Below are 15,286 nucleotides of genomic sequence, written 5' to 3'. Positions count from 1 at the left end.
TTTGGTCTCAAAAGCAAACAAAGTTGATGCGAATTGTCATTCCAAAGCTGGGGCCACCCCACAGAGGAGTGATGAGACTGTTATGACTGCAGTTTTTGTACAGAGCTGGAGTCACGTACACAATAAAGGAAAATAGGAAGATGATCAATTCCTGTTTCAGTATGAAATCAAGGATTGTGGCCTTTGCTCAGGAATGTATAGTTCTGCAATACACGCATTGCAACACTGCCCACTAGGGACATGCTGCCAGTGCAATATGGAGCCCCAAAGCTTGTTACATGCCATTTTCCAGAATGCATGCCATGGGATCAGGAGGAATGTGACTCAGTTGCGAATCTGACTCATTATGTTGTTTTCCTATTAGAACACTGGACCAAAGTGTGTCTTTTTTTTTTTTTAACAAACATTTAGTACTGTAGTCATCACTTGAATGCAATAGAAATAGGGTTTGGTAGAAGTACTGATTAGGAAACTGGGCCACAATGACCCAAACAAGTTTTAGAATTGGAATTATATAGTGATGCAAGGTGAAAACAGGAACATTAGCAGAATATCTGCAAAAAGGCAACAGATATTAACCCATACCCTTCATTAGTTTGAACTCTTTTTCTTCACAAAGGCTCTAATATCCAACTCTAGTATTTATTCATAACACAAATAACCCTTAGGGAAGTGCTTCTATTAACAACAAAAAGGTGATAGAGCGGGAACTGCAGTTCAAGCATAATTTCAAAAAGCAATATCAGAAATTATGCATATGACCCCCACAGACACAAACACAAGCAGACACACTCACAGTTCTCTGGAAGAGACTTTTGCATTTAGAGGCCAGCCTCACAGAGATAGAGAACTTCTCACTCTTATACAGCCTTCTGTACATGTTGATGATGATGATCCACATTTCCCTGGCAGTGATCGCCCATGTTTTGGTTTAGTAGCTGGATTTTCTTTTAAAAAGAACAAATGATACATCTTTGAATGATCATCTGTGAACCCACAAATATGGGATTTTCCTGAGATTGTGCAGACCATTCAGAATCTGAACCTGTATCTCTTGGTGAAAGCTTAACCTCCATTCATGGCACATCAACACTTCTTCCCACATCTGCTGCTGTATTAGCAGTGTTATGGAATATTGAAAATGAAGTAAATTCCAAAATCCTTCCAGTGTGTATAATTCTGAAGTTTTTCTTTTGCCCAAAAAAAAAAAAAAAAAAAAAATCTGGATGATGACAGACAGGGTATAATGGAGATAGGAAAGGTCCAACCATTTTGTACCCTATTTGTAGATGGCAAGAAATGATTAGATGTTAGTAAATGAGGCAGTGCTACCTCTCCTTTGTCCACTGGGGAGTAAAATACTTTTGGAAAGCAAAAGTACCTTTTCTATAACTAGAACGGAAATGCTCTAATTTAAGCTGCCATTTAGCAAATCAGCCATTGACCAGCTCTTTGGGTAAGGTTTGCATTGAAAACACACACACAATTTGAAATATGTAAACTCTGTTATCAAAAGTATTCTTCCTTGGATAAAAAGCCACAGTTTATACCATTGTCTTATTTCTTATATCATATAGAGCTTTGAAGTTGCCATGTCTCAGTTGATTAGTCTTTGGCAATTATTTCAAATTTAATTACCAGTAAGTAATATAATACTCACCCCAAAGCGTGATGCACATGGCACATCATTTCTCAAGTTTCTTTCACCTATCCAAAACATATTATGATGTCCAGTCACTGAAATACTGCTCTGCTGCTGCTATCACTTCTGAATGATTTGAAAAATTCCTTTCTTTCAAAATCTTTTTAAAGTTTGGAAACAGAAAATAGTCAAATGACTGATGAGTAAAGTGTACGGTCTATGTACTTACTGGCCCCACATTTTTCAAAACATCCATCATCTTGCCAGGCCTGTGAGCAGGTGTGTTGTCCTGCCAAAATAGAACACCTTTCCACAGTTTCCCTCACCATTTTTCCTTCAATGCCTCCTTTAATTGGCATAGCAAGTCAGAGTAGTTTTCTGCATTAAGTGCCTGGACCTTCTCAAGATAGTCAAGTCATCAAAATATCTTCCTTATCCCAGAAAACTCTGGCCAGGATCTTTCCTGCTGACTTTTGAATCTTGAATTTTTTTGGCCATAGAGAACTCAAGTGCTGCCACTGCAAGGATTGTTGTCTGGTCTGTGGATCATAGTGGTGTAACTATGTTTCACCAACACTGGTGAGATGTTCCCAAAAATTATCACTAAATTGTTCAAAAATGCTGCAAAATCAACTTGGAGCAATCCACTCAGCTTCATTTCTGGTTAGCATTCAAACATTTAGGCACCAACATGTCTGACTGCTTCTACATAGCAAATTGCTCATTATTTAAAAATCCAATGCATCCCCAGGATACCTCTAAGTGTCTCAGCAATTGTTTTAGCTGAGATTTGATAGTCCGCCAAAATTAGGTGATGAACACACTCAGCAGTTTCAGGAGTTGACACTGTTGAAGGCCTCCCAGACTTTGTTGCATCTTCAGACTCAACATTTCCACAATGAAAGTTGGCACATCACTTCTTCACAGCTGAATATGACTTGTCATTTGTCACTCAATGGTTGCTTCATATACTCATGAATTTCCTTTCGAGCTTTCTTCTGCAGGAACAGGAACTTCATGATGGCCTGCATTTTAGCACTTGAAAATTCAGCAGTTTTCATTGGCATGGTTCTATCGATGATATGAAAAACCGAGGTCGAGGTGGTGCTTCAGTTCACAGTCCACCTGAGGGGGTCTGGCGTGTCAGTGAACATGATCAGGAGTTGCCTGGCTGCTCTCTCTGTTTATTCTCATTCATGGTTGACTACCATGTCCACGGGTACTGGAATTATGGGAAAAGGAGTCATTCCTTTCTCCAGATGCCCGTCTCCCTGTATCTGAAGATGTCCTTCCTCACCTTCTGCATTCCCTCCCAACAATTTGTGTGTCCCTGATGAAACCTGGTTATTCTGTGCTGCTTTCACTGCTGCATTCTTTGTGGCCACACATATTAGTGAATTTCTTCTCAGGTCCAGGTTGGCCAGGTCTGGTCACTTCTTGGGGCTGTCAGACCTTCAATTCCATCAGCAGGGCTTACTTATACTCCAAGCCTGATCAACTGGGCAGAGATCAAACAATCTCCTTGACCAAGATACCAGCTGGGCAGATCTGCTCTGTTCAAGTCTTGCTGGATACTTGCAATCATGGCCTAGTATTCTGAGTTCACTTTTTTACATGCTAACTGATGCTCCCACATCAGTTCTCTATTCACTTTTTTCACATTGGTGTAGCTATGACTGCAGCGAATTAACGTTTGCCCCACCCGCTATTCAGAGGGTGGGCCGCTGGCAGCCACAAGCTTTTCAATTCTATGTGAGGCTGCACACTGATAGACAACTGGCAGAATACCTCTGGGGTAAATGTTCAGGCTCCCCTCCATTTAGTTCTTTGTGTCACTTGAGCAAATACCCCCAAAGTGGTATGGACACTAAGACACCACCTCATTTTCTGGGCTGAATGAAACTCAGCCTACTCTGGCAGAGGGCAAGGCCTCAGTATCTCACATATGATGAGTATATTTCACTTAGTTCACCAGGAAATGCTGTGGGGTACTGAACTGAAAGCAACACAACCACTCCTGCACATCATCCTGATTCACCTTGGGGAGAGCAATCTAGTGAAGACACTTGGGCTGCAAATGGTCTAAATGCTTGCTTCCATATGCTATCATCTTGTGGACTAAGATGTTACCAAGACAGGTCTACTGTGTGGAGTGAGGCTGTTATAATACTGCCTGCCACCATGCTGACAGAGACATCATTTGGATGGGCAGCAGTCCAGTTTTCCACCCTGGGATTTGGGCAGAGCTAGCTAACCTGTATAGAGGTGACAGTGTACATCTTTCTCTGGCAGGTTTTTACTTGTAGTCCATGGAATCATGCTTCCAAGGAATCAGGAGGGGAGGGAGAGGGTGCTAAGCTGGGCTGGCCCCCTCCTGTAGCTGGTATGGAAGGGAAGAGGGGACATTAAGCACAAGCTAAATTGAGGAAAAGATAAGCACCCCTGGGAGGGTGAGTGAGTAGATGAGGGGTGTGACTTGCAATCTGGGCAGATGCAGGTGAACCCTACACTTGACTATTATGGCTAGTCAAACTGATTGGCTTAGGGAAAAACTAGCTACACAGATGTCTGCCAGGCAGGCATGGCTGGTAGCCTTGACTGACCATTTACTGATCATATGACCATCGGGTCCCATGTCCCCTCAACCTGAATGGATCATATTTTATCACTTATGGATGATGTTATCTCTATATATGATTTATTTATGATACTCATGATTTGCATTAAAATTATGGCCATACAGTATTCTTAACACAGAACCAGCATGGCGTAGTGGTTTGTGTGTTGGACTATGACTCTAGACCACAGAGTTTGATTCCCAACTCATCCATGAAACCTGCTGGGTGACCTTGGGCAAGTCAAATATTCTCAGCTTTAGCAGAAGACAATGGCAAATCCTCCTTAACAAATCCTGCCAAGAAAACCCCATGATAGGCTTGCCTTAGGGTCGCCATAAGTCGGAAACGACTTGAAGACACACAACACACACATTCTTAATGCATGATCATAACACACTGTCCGGCCCATTTGTTCTCACACAGGTTACAGTTTTAGATATCCTAAACAACTCTGGGATTAATCCTAAACAGCACCCAGGGCCCAGTAAAAAATATGACTGAACTGATAAGAACCACTGAAAAATATGATTGAACTGATAAGAACCACTATGCTGTCACATTTTAATCTGTATGTTAGTGAAACATTTCAAAAGAAGTCCAATAGTTGCACGTCACTTCAAAAGAGAAAACATATTTTTAAAAAAGGGAGTGCTGAATCTGAAAGGGAAAGAAAACAGATTCACATGTCTTCAGAAATCAAAATCACACTTGTATAACTTCTGCTAGTGTTTCCAAGAAGTCCTTGCATGGTTAAGGAAAAGTGCCAAGAGAAGTATTTTAAAAAGAATGCTTCCTTTAGAAAATGAATGTACTGGTCTGGAAAAGGTGCAGGGAATAAATCCCAGTCAGAACGATCAAGGCTAGAGGATCCTTCCAATGAGACTTGAGGCTTTGGGGTTAAAGTAAAAGTCAAGTAAACATGGCGCAATGGGGATTTAAACTTTTTTTGCATGTTTAGGAGGAAACAGTGGCTAAAGTAATGTCTTTCTCCCTCTCTCAAAATACCAGATCCTGGAATTTAGGATCATCCAAAGAAGCCGCATGGTGGAAGATAAAGGAGAGACACAGCACATAGTTAACCCATGGGCTTCATTATCACAAGAAGTGCTGCTTGCATATCAACACCAAAGATAGCCACTTTCAGTTTTGATTTGTATTGGAAATAGCATATAACAAACGCAAAGATATATATAAAAAAGTTAGAACTTAAATGTTATCTAATGCATCTCTAGAATGGCGCAAATGTAGAAGAATGCTAAAAGAATGTTTATGGACCATGCAAGTTGTGCTGATTTCCCCAGAGCTACCTACTTCACTCTGCTATTAATATCACAGCAGTTTGTTGTGATGCAACAAACTCCCACCCCTTCTGAGAACAGTGCAGGCAGCATGATAACTCACAGGCAGCAACTAGCTGCCCTTTATAAACGTTGCTGAAGCCTTGCATACTTCCTCACTGTGCTAGTTTCTCAGAAAAGATGAAGCTCATTTACATGATTTTGTTCAAAGCAGCTCTGCTGTTTTGTGTAAAGGGATCTGCTGTGACAGAAGATAGCACAGAAAGTGTTGGAGAAGAAAAGCTTATTGAGGCATGTTCCATAAAGCTGAAAAACAGTGGGAAATGTGATGGAGAGGAATGCCCCTATCAGATCAACTTGCCTCCAATGACCCTCCAGCTACCCAAAAACCTTCGACTGATTGAAAAGACCCTTAAAGAAGTGCAGAACCTTAAGGAAGTTGTAAACAAGTTGAAGAAATCTTGCCAAGACTGCAAGCTGCAAGCAGACGACAATCAAGAAAGAGATAGCAATGAGTTCTTGCCACCTGGCACAGATGGTCCAACAGACCAAGGCAAAGTACAAGATAACAAAGTCAAAGAATTGCAGGGTAAGGTTTCCAAACTCTCAGTCAGTCTGAAGAATGCAAAGAACGAGATCCGCTCTTTACAGGGCAGGCTGGAGCAGATGAACTTGATAAACATGAACAATGTGGAAAACTATGTTGACAACAGAATAGCCAATCTGACATTTGCCGTGAACGTTTTGGGAGACAAATGCTCTTCAAACTGTCCAGCCACACAACCAAATCCAGGTAAGCCAGCTTTTACTATTTTATAAGTAGTGCATAGAAAGTATTGACACAGCATTGTGTTAAGCTCATTAGTCTGAATATATTATAAACATGATTTCCCCCCCCCTTTATATAAAAGAAGAAAATTAACATATTATTTTGGAAGCAGGGTGTATTTAGATACTAGAGACAAGAAGTGACAGAGAAATGGACATATAGAACCCAACACAGCTGTCTCTTTTTTGGTATAATGGTATAGTTATCTCAGTTGAGAGGGAGATTTTTGAAATGGATGAAAACTAGCACCATTTATTTTTCAGTTATGGATTTTAATTTGGGTCATCCTGCTGCCATCCTTTTATGTTTTTGATTTTTATTTTGGGGGGCCAGTGTGGCATAGTGATTTGAGTTTTGGTCTACAACTCTGGAGACCAGGGTTCGATTCCCAGCTTGGCCATGAAATCCACTTGGACAAGTCACATGCTCTCAGCCTTGGGGGAAGGCGATGGCAGACCTCTTATGAACAAATCTTGCCAAGAAAACCCCATTATTGGTACTGCCACAAGTCAGAAACAATTTGAAGGCACACAACAATAACAACAACAATAACAACAATGTCTGAAACAGCAGTTTGATGAGTGGATTCATTGAGGCATGCTTTACTAATGAAAGTGTTTTCCACAAACAAAACCAAGAGGGGAGACAACCCTTGTTTCTTCTGCAGCCCTCCCATACCCTAAAAACCAGGGCTGGAAAATCACCAGAGCAGGTTCTTATTGGTGGAGAGGGCTGAGGAGTGTAGGAGCCAAAAGTTCTCATACTATTGCAAGCAACATATTGGATTATTTGCATATATGAGAAGTTCAATACTTGCTTTGAGTGAAAGGGGCCTTTCAGATGCATGTTGGCCTAAATATCCTAAATGCAACAGATCCCATCTGATCAGGAAGCTAAGCAAGGTAATCTTTGATTAGTACTTGGATGGAAGACCACCGAAGAATACCAGGTGCTGTAGGCTGTATTTCGGAGAAAGGAACTAGCAAAATCACCTCTGAGTATTCCTTATCTAAGAAAACCCTATGAAATTCATGAGGTTGCCATAAGTTGACAGGCGACTTGAAAGCACAAACACACACACACACACACAGAGGGATGTACATCATTCTCAGCATTGCAGTATTCACTTCCACCTTGCCAGAAAAGCTAGATCCATCCTTTGCTACACACAGGGATACCTCTCCGAGCTACATCACAACTATTTTGTTAGCGGGATAGAACTGCACCAGACAGCTTGTCTATATTACCGCTATACGCCAAATTCACCCTGGGTTGGTCACACAGTATTTACCCCACACAGCCCTCAAACTCTTAATCGGATCCAGGTTGTTTACACAATGCCCAGATCTGATGTGGGCTTTCAACCCCTTGTCCCACATTTTAAAAATGTACCTTTTGTTCTGGATTTTCCAGAAAATCTGAAGCAAAAAGCCACTACAACAGGTAGCAACAGGTGGTTGCCAATCCCTTAGTATCCCTCCAAGTTGCTCTTTGGACGCAACTTGCTCTGGGTTTGTCTGAGATTAGAACAAGTCTGGGAACTTCTTTCTGACCTCTGAGCAACTCACGCCTGGCTGGCTTGTGCGGACCAAAGCTGCCTGCCATCTTCAGCAGGTAAGTTATGGGGGAATGAATTTGGGAGGAGTGTAGGGTCCAGAATACTCCAGGGGCAGTGTAGACAAGCCCAGGGACATATATTTTAGATGGGGTGAAGAACCTGTGGTCCTTCAGTTGTTTTGAATTTCAGCTCCCAGAATCTCTAGACAGCATCACCAATGATAAGGGATGGTGGGAATTGCAGTTCTAAGCATCAGGAGGACCAAAGGTTCCACACTATTGTTTTAGGGTTTGACTTTTTAAAAAGTATACAAAATGCTGAACATTTTGCACATTTGGACAATCTGTGAGTATGCACACACACAGAGTAATTAATCAGTTTACAATAGGATTGAACAATATTTCATCTATATTTTGTCACCATTGTGTTTACATTTGCTTACTACATGTAACAGAATTATTAACAGTCTGTTTTATACTGGTATGTTTTTAAGCATACAGCCATTTTAACAAAATGCTTAAACTAAGAAATTAAAAAATCTACCTTGACATATTATTTTGAGTTAGCCAAGAAAATGTTAATAAATAACTTGCCACACTATATACATTTCACGCTCCAGAGTAAGGTGTAGATGGATGACACAAAAGAAATGTATTTTACAGTTTGCACACGTGAAAATCTAAACAGTTTGAATAATGTCCCTAATGGATAACACGTGACATACCAAGAAAGGAATCTTGGCAAGATTTCATATATAAACAATGTCAAATGAAATATTATTTTGGCTATTATTTCCCTGAAACCAAGTACTTTCTTTAGGTGTTGTACTTTCAAAAAATGTAATAGAAGAACAATTATTTTGTAACTGATGGTTCTTGCCAGAAAAAGGCTGCTATTACTGCCTGATTTTTCATCCCACTGTAAGTCAAGATTTGGGAGAACCGTTGCTTATCGTTTATGAATAGTGTGCACTATAGCACACTGTTTAATGACTCCCATTCCAAGCAAGGGTGGCTAAACTTTGACGTTCTCTCTACAATTTGTGAAATCTGAATCTCCTATTGTGGTTGACTCCTCACTTGACAAACTAGACAAATAAAACAACCATAATGGGTTACTTCTCTGATTTGACAAAGAGAGACATGCAATGAGACAGGACAATACAATAAGCCAACTATGAATGAATGGTTCATGGTTAAGGCTGTCTAAGACAGGGTTGCCACACTAAAACCTCTAGCAGGCTCCTGTAGCTTGAATGGTAGTGTAGAAGAAGGAATTTCAGCAGGTGTTGCTTGTCTTCTACACAACCATTAAAGATACAGGAAACCTCTTTAGGGTGAAAACTAGAGATATTTCCTTATCTTTAATGGTTGTCTAGAAGACAAGCAACTCCTACAGAAATTCCTTCTTCTACTCTACTGTTAAAGCTACAGGAGCCCTCTCCAGGTTTCAGTCTGGCAACCCTGTCATAGGCGCGTTACAGATGCGCCGAAGGGGCGTATTAGGGTTAGGAAGGGGCGTGGTAGATGCCCCTCAACCCTAGTACGGACCATGTCCACACGGGGGGCGCCATTTTGTCGTTGCGGATGCATAGTGTCCGGACGTCGTGCGGCGGAAGTGACACCGCGAGTGTGCGACTAGTGCCTCGTGGCACCACTTCTGTGTTAAGGAAAAAGCAACATGGGATATACAGTGAATGAAATAAAACATGTATGTGAGAGTCAAGATGACTCAGCTAAAGCAATTAGAAGCCACACAGGTGTAAATGGTAATGTAATTAACAAGTCCTAAATGCCAAGGACAGAAATGTAAAGTGGATAATTGAACACACCTGAGAATTGTTAAGTGGACAAGGTGAGATGATGAAATCATTAATTGTGGGATGAACCAAGAGAACCAATGAAAATGGTTGTACACGCCCACTGGGTGGAAACAGATAAGAGTGGGTGGTATCTTGCAATGACTATAATAATGGCTATGAATCCCAATGTATTTTGTGGGTAGTTGAGGAGTAGTATTGGAGTAGTGTGGAGTTGTGTTGGATAGTTTTGGAGCTGTATATAGTAGAATAAAGTAGATCTTTTATATAAGACTACTGAGTTGCCTGGTGTCTTGGGTGAAGCTACAAGAGCCAGCTGGATCCAGAAGAAGGATTAAGTCTTCTGTGGAAGCAAGAGTGAGAAGGCTTGGAGAGTTTGTCAGGGTCTTCAGCCTATTCTCTGTAACTCTGCTGCTTTTGAAGCAAAGCTTTAACCACTGGCCAAAACTGGTCAGCGCCGGTGCGTAACAAGGTGGTGAGTTTGAGCCAGAGGTGAAGAGCTACAACTCCCATCATCCCTGACATTCCGGGCCGCAGAAAGAAGTGCCATTTTGGCGCTTCTTTCTTGCTGAGCCCGGGAACCGCGCGGTTTGGCCACTGCGGTTCCCAGACGCAGCAACTGGCAGCAGCGCAAGACCGCCTGTTTTGGGCGGTCTGTAACGCACCATAGTTAACTTTTCATGGCATCCTCACCTAAGTATTCAGGCTTGTCTCCTTCTACCAAGTCAGAGAAATAAAATGGTAACACACTATGGGATATTTCTATGGACTGCCAGGGAAGCCAGAACAAAGCTTAGATGTTACAATAAACACTATGGGCAGAAGGTCATTGTTCATTAACCTCTCCTGTTTTCATTGGGAGCAATCAAGTGGTATGCACCAGCGCACTGCCTTGCCCACTATATGCCAGAATTCTGCCTTATTGCAATGCCAAAATGCATATAATTTTAAGCTTTTTTTAAAAAAAAAAGATTCTATACATTTATTTACAGTATTTTAAATACATTTCAGATTTTTTAAAAAAAACAACCAGTTCTCTTATGCATTTCTAATCAGTATCACATGGGAAAATTGTCACTTAACTACAGATTACATAATAAGATTTCACAAACAGAAATGTTGCTCATAACAGGATATTGTAAAAGCTAGCAATACTGGGATCTTATTCTGAAGAAAATCTGGAACAACAACATAGCATTAGCACATATACAAATATATCATCACTATCCTAACGGCCCATTTCACAGAACACATTTATTGAAAGGCCCAAGTAGACAAGACATTAATTATATGATTACCAGCGACGCAGACAAGGAATAGGCTCCAACCCTTGCTATCTTACATGATAAAATGCATTATTTTACTTCTGCCAAAACCCAGTTAGCAAATACAGACTAGTTAAGTGTGTCCCAGGATTTCAAGGGCTCCTTGTGTGGCACAATTGGATCAAGGCAGGGAACAACAGACCAACAAATATGTGTCAGTTAAAACATGACTTCAGTTAAATTTAAAAGAACAAACAAGACACATACAGTACGTATTAAAACAATCTACATTTAAAATTTATAATTTAAAATATACAGTTTTAAAAATTATCTAGATAGTCATGCTGGAAGTGATTAGTCTTCAATGCACTATCCTTAGCTGAACACACAGAGAAATATATTCAGGTGTCATCAGCATACCTATAGTACCCCACCTTTGGATGATCTCTCCCAGAGGTTTCATGTAGATGTTGAATAGCATTGCGGATAGGATGGCACCTTGTGGTATGCCATATAACAGCTCCTTTTTTGAGGAGCAGCTATCTCCGAGCACCACCATCTGGAGCCTGCCCAGGAGGTAGGACCGGAATCACTGAAGCACAGTGCCTCTGATTCTAAAACTGCCCTAGGAAAGAGGTTTTCATTTTGTGAAGAAAAACTTCATTCCAGTCGCAAATTGTAAGTTGGAGGGTGGGGCCATTGAGGCCATGATATGTGTGTGTGTGTGTGTGTGTGTGTGTGTGTGTTTGGGGTTTGCCATAGTCCTGATCCCCACCAATGTACTCGCACTGCTCATCTTAACTTTCTAAATGAGGGAAGGCACATCACCCATGTGCAAGATGGACAGAGATCATAAGGAAGAAGGTATTATGGAATAAACAGGTAAACTCATACGAAGAGTTCCAAAATAATTTGTTATATATTTTATTAGAACAAATATAAAAACATTTTAGTAAAATCAGTACGTATGCTAAGATGTTTTAAACAGAAGCCAGTGTAACTGAGTGTGGGTTGCAACACAACGTGAGCTGTAAGGAACACAAGATGCTGATGATTAAAGATATACAACTGAGCATGAAAGTTAGAATTGTCCAGTCCATTGTATTCCCCATCACCATGTATGGATGTGAGAGCTGGACAGTAAAGAAAGCTGAAAGAAAGAAAAGCAACTCTTTTGATATTGGTGCTGGAGAAGAGTGCTGAGAATATCATGGACATCCAGAAGACAAACAAATGGGTCCTTAAATAGATCAACCACATTACCACACTACACTCCTATAGTGTTGCTATTCCACTTTTACTGCTCTGGCTGCCTCCGGTTGCATTCTGAGGCTTGTAGTCTATTGAGGCCTAAGAGCTCTCTGGCTGAGAATTCTAAACGCACCTCCTTCAACTGCAAATCCCAGAATACAATAAGAGGCAGCCAGAGCAATTAAAGTGGAATAGCAGTGCTATAAGAGTGTAGTGCAGTAATCTAGCATGTCTGAACTCTCCCTAGAAGCCAAAATGATTAAATTGAGGCTGTCATACTTTGGCCACATGAGCATGAGCATTTTAGAAAAGCAGTAAGAGTATGTGAAGCCATGTGAAGTCATGAATCATTGGAAAAGACAATCATGCTAGGAAAAGTAGAGGGCAGCAGAAACAGAGGAAAGCTGCATCCAGATGAATAGACTCAATCAGTGAAGTCATGGGCCTGAATCTACAAGACCTAAGCAGAGCAGTGAAGGATAAGGGGACTTGGAGATGTCTCATGTCCAAGGTTGTCATGAGTTGAGGTCAACTCAAGGACAGCTAACAAAAACAACAAATCCCACTTTACAACAAATGTGAATCCCAACTGTGCAATTATGTAATGATACATCTATATTGAAAACATGCACTGATAAAAGATTAAGTGAATGTAAGGAACCCTTCTGCATTCTGTGCAGTCATGCTGGCCACATGATATCAGAGTTGGCTCTTCGGCTTAGTAACGGAGGTGTGCATTGCCCGCTACGGTCAAACACGACTTGACAACCTTGTCAAAGGGGAATATCTTTACCATCTTGCAAAGAATTCTGATGATAAACCAGAGATTAAGATTTTTAATCTACCACAAAACTCAACGTAACTCAAAGACATTTTATTAATGTAAGATACAAGTTAAATGCTACCATGTTAGCAATTCTCTGTTCTTAAAAATAAAACAAAACCTAAGGTCAGGTCATTTGTAAAGCTTACAAACATATTATTACTAGGTAGGGAGATAAAACATTATAATCTTCAGGAAACACCTGGAAGAAGGTATTTTTAAATAAAATGCTACATTCCTGCTTAGTATACTGTCCAAATTCATTTCCACCAAAACAAAAAACCTCAGAGGATATGTGATACTATTTTACAGGAAACCACATTCATGCTCATAAAGAAGATGTTTCAGAGTGTCATTTGTATGTAATAGTGCAAGTCAGCTAGTCTGTCTCCAAAACAACAGACAACAATGACCAATTTGGGATCAATCTTTTTCAAAACAGAAATTAATGTTGAATGAAAAAAATGAGTTGATGCATTTTAAGCAAAAAATGGCATTTGATTCTTGGTCAAATTAACAGTTTATATGCTAATTGTAATGCAAAAATTATACGAACAGCTCTCTTGAAGCTCTGCACAAATCAACAATTGGTGCAAAAAGCTAAAAGACTCACACAGATCTAAGAAATAACAGAATGCAGAGAAATACATAATATGTAAAATACACATGCCTCTGAAAGTTTTCACACCATGGCTCAATACCTCCAAGATATTTTATTAAAGGGTACCAGCTATAGAGCTTTCTTTGGAGTCCATGGAGCCCAGTGCTACCTTTTGCACGGATAGTAGGAGACCATCAACCTCTATGGAACCAAGACTTGGAGTTGCAGAAGCTCTCTCTGACTATTTAATGTCTACCCATGCCAACAGATGCTCAACCTATTTTCTTCCAGGGCTATATGTAAATTATAGATTTCTTTAAGACAGAAAAATTGTAAAGTATGGGAATGTCCTAAAAAACCTGTAAAGAAAGCAGACCCTAATCATATTGCATACCTTTACTTCATTTATTCTACATACATTCATATAGCACAACTTTTAAAAACTTGCTTTGGGGATGTTTTTGTTGCACAAGATAAATTAAAATAGATTGTGCATTGTAATAACTTTCTTGTCATTTCCTTCCTCTGTCCAGTTATACAGCTCCTACAAGGCGATTGTTCCAATTACTTTGCAGCAGGCAAACGGCATAATGGAATTTACAAAATTACTCCAGATCCCAGAAATGAGAGCTTTGATGCCTATTGTGACATGGAATCAATGGGAGGCGGATGGACAGTGATCCAGATGCGTCAAGATGGCAGCACTAACTTTAACAGAACATGGAATGAATATAAGAACGGCTTTGGAAACCTCAGCAGAGAGTTCTGGCTAGGGAATGACAAAATTCACCTTCTGACCAAAAGCAAAGATATGCAGTTGAGGATTGAGCTTGAAGATTTCAACGGAATCAGAGAATATGCAAAGTATGAGCAGTTCTATGTAGCCAATGAATTTCTCAAATACCGTTTAAGCATTGGCAGCTACAGTGGCACAGCTGGTGACGCCCTGCACTTCAACAAATATTACAACCATGATCAAAAGTTCTTCACCACCCCTGACAAAGACAATGACAGGTATCCATCTGGAAACTGTGGAGCATACTATAGCTCTGGATGGTGGTTTGATGCATGTTTGGCTGCTAACCTAAATGGCAAATATTACCATAAAAAATACAAGGGGGTTCGCAATGGGATTTTCTGGGGCACTTGGCCTGGAGCTTCTGAAGATAATATAAATAGTTACAGACTGCCTTTTAAAAAGGTTAAAATGATGATCAAGCCCAAAAGCTTTTTGCCATGAATCAATTAAAAAAACAACAACCACGTATTGGCGCCCCTTCCTCCCAGTATATCTTTCTGTAAAAATTCTGACTGTATAGGCAGCAATTTCTATTTTTGTAGCAAATAAAGGCTAAAATCCTCAATGAATTTATGTAAGTATAAGCCCTGCTTACAACCTACACACACACACACACACTGCATACTGTGGAAGGAAATAACCTGTACCTCCTCCTACACTGCTCTTCCCTCCAGATGCACAACAGCAGAGAGTGCTCAAGGGAGCACCTCCATCCTCTCAGCTCCAGAATGAGCGCAAGGTATGCCCAGCCACACTCTGACTGCCCTTGTATACAAAGGAAAG

General features: G+C 40.5%; 3 protein-coding genes across 6 annotated transcripts in view; 2 read left to right on the top strand and 1 right to left on the bottom strand.

Annotated features, from left to right (window-relative positions):
- The window catches only part of ARMC10 (armadillo repeat containing 10), a 310,309-nt gene that overhangs the window by 118,283 nt on the left and 176,740 nt on the right, over nucleotides 1-15,286 (top strand). The window lies entirely within an intron of this gene.
- The window catches only part of CCDC146 (coiled-coil domain containing 146), a 76,530-nt gene that overhangs the window by 40,653 nt on the left and 20,591 nt on the right, over nucleotides 1-15,286 (bottom strand). The window lies entirely within an intron of this gene.
- Nucleotides 5,656-15,068, top strand: FGL2 (fibrinogen like 2). Its single transcript, XM_042468674.1, has 2 exons — nucleotides 5,656-6,351; nucleotides 14,238-15,068. The coding sequence occupies exons 1-2, from the start codon at nucleotides 5,739-5,741 to the stop codon at nucleotides 14,942-14,944; spliced, it is 1,320 nt and encodes a 439-aa protein (XP_042324608.1). The 5' UTR covers nucleotides 5,656-5,738; the 3' UTR covers nucleotides 14,945-15,068.

This window comes from Sceloporus undulatus, chromosome 5 (assembly GCF_019175285.1).
Source record: "Sceloporus undulatus isolate JIND9_A2432 ecotype Alabama chromosome 5, SceUnd_v1.1, whole genome shotgun sequence".
NCBI classification, from domain to species: Eukaryota; Metazoa; Chordata; class Lepidosauria; order Squamata; family Phrynosomatidae; genus Sceloporus; species Sceloporus undulatus.
This window is presented reverse-complemented; position numbering and strand designations above follow the sequence as displayed.

Coding starts and splice junctions, on each gene's coding strand:
- FGL2 (XM_042468674.1), top strand. CDS start 5,739: ATGAAGCTCATTTACATGATTTTGTTCAAAGCAGCTCTGCTGTTTTGT. Junction 6,352..14,237: donor AGCCACACAACCAAATCCAG/GTAAGCCAGCTT, acceptor TCCTCTGTCCAG/TTATACAGCTCCTACAAGGC.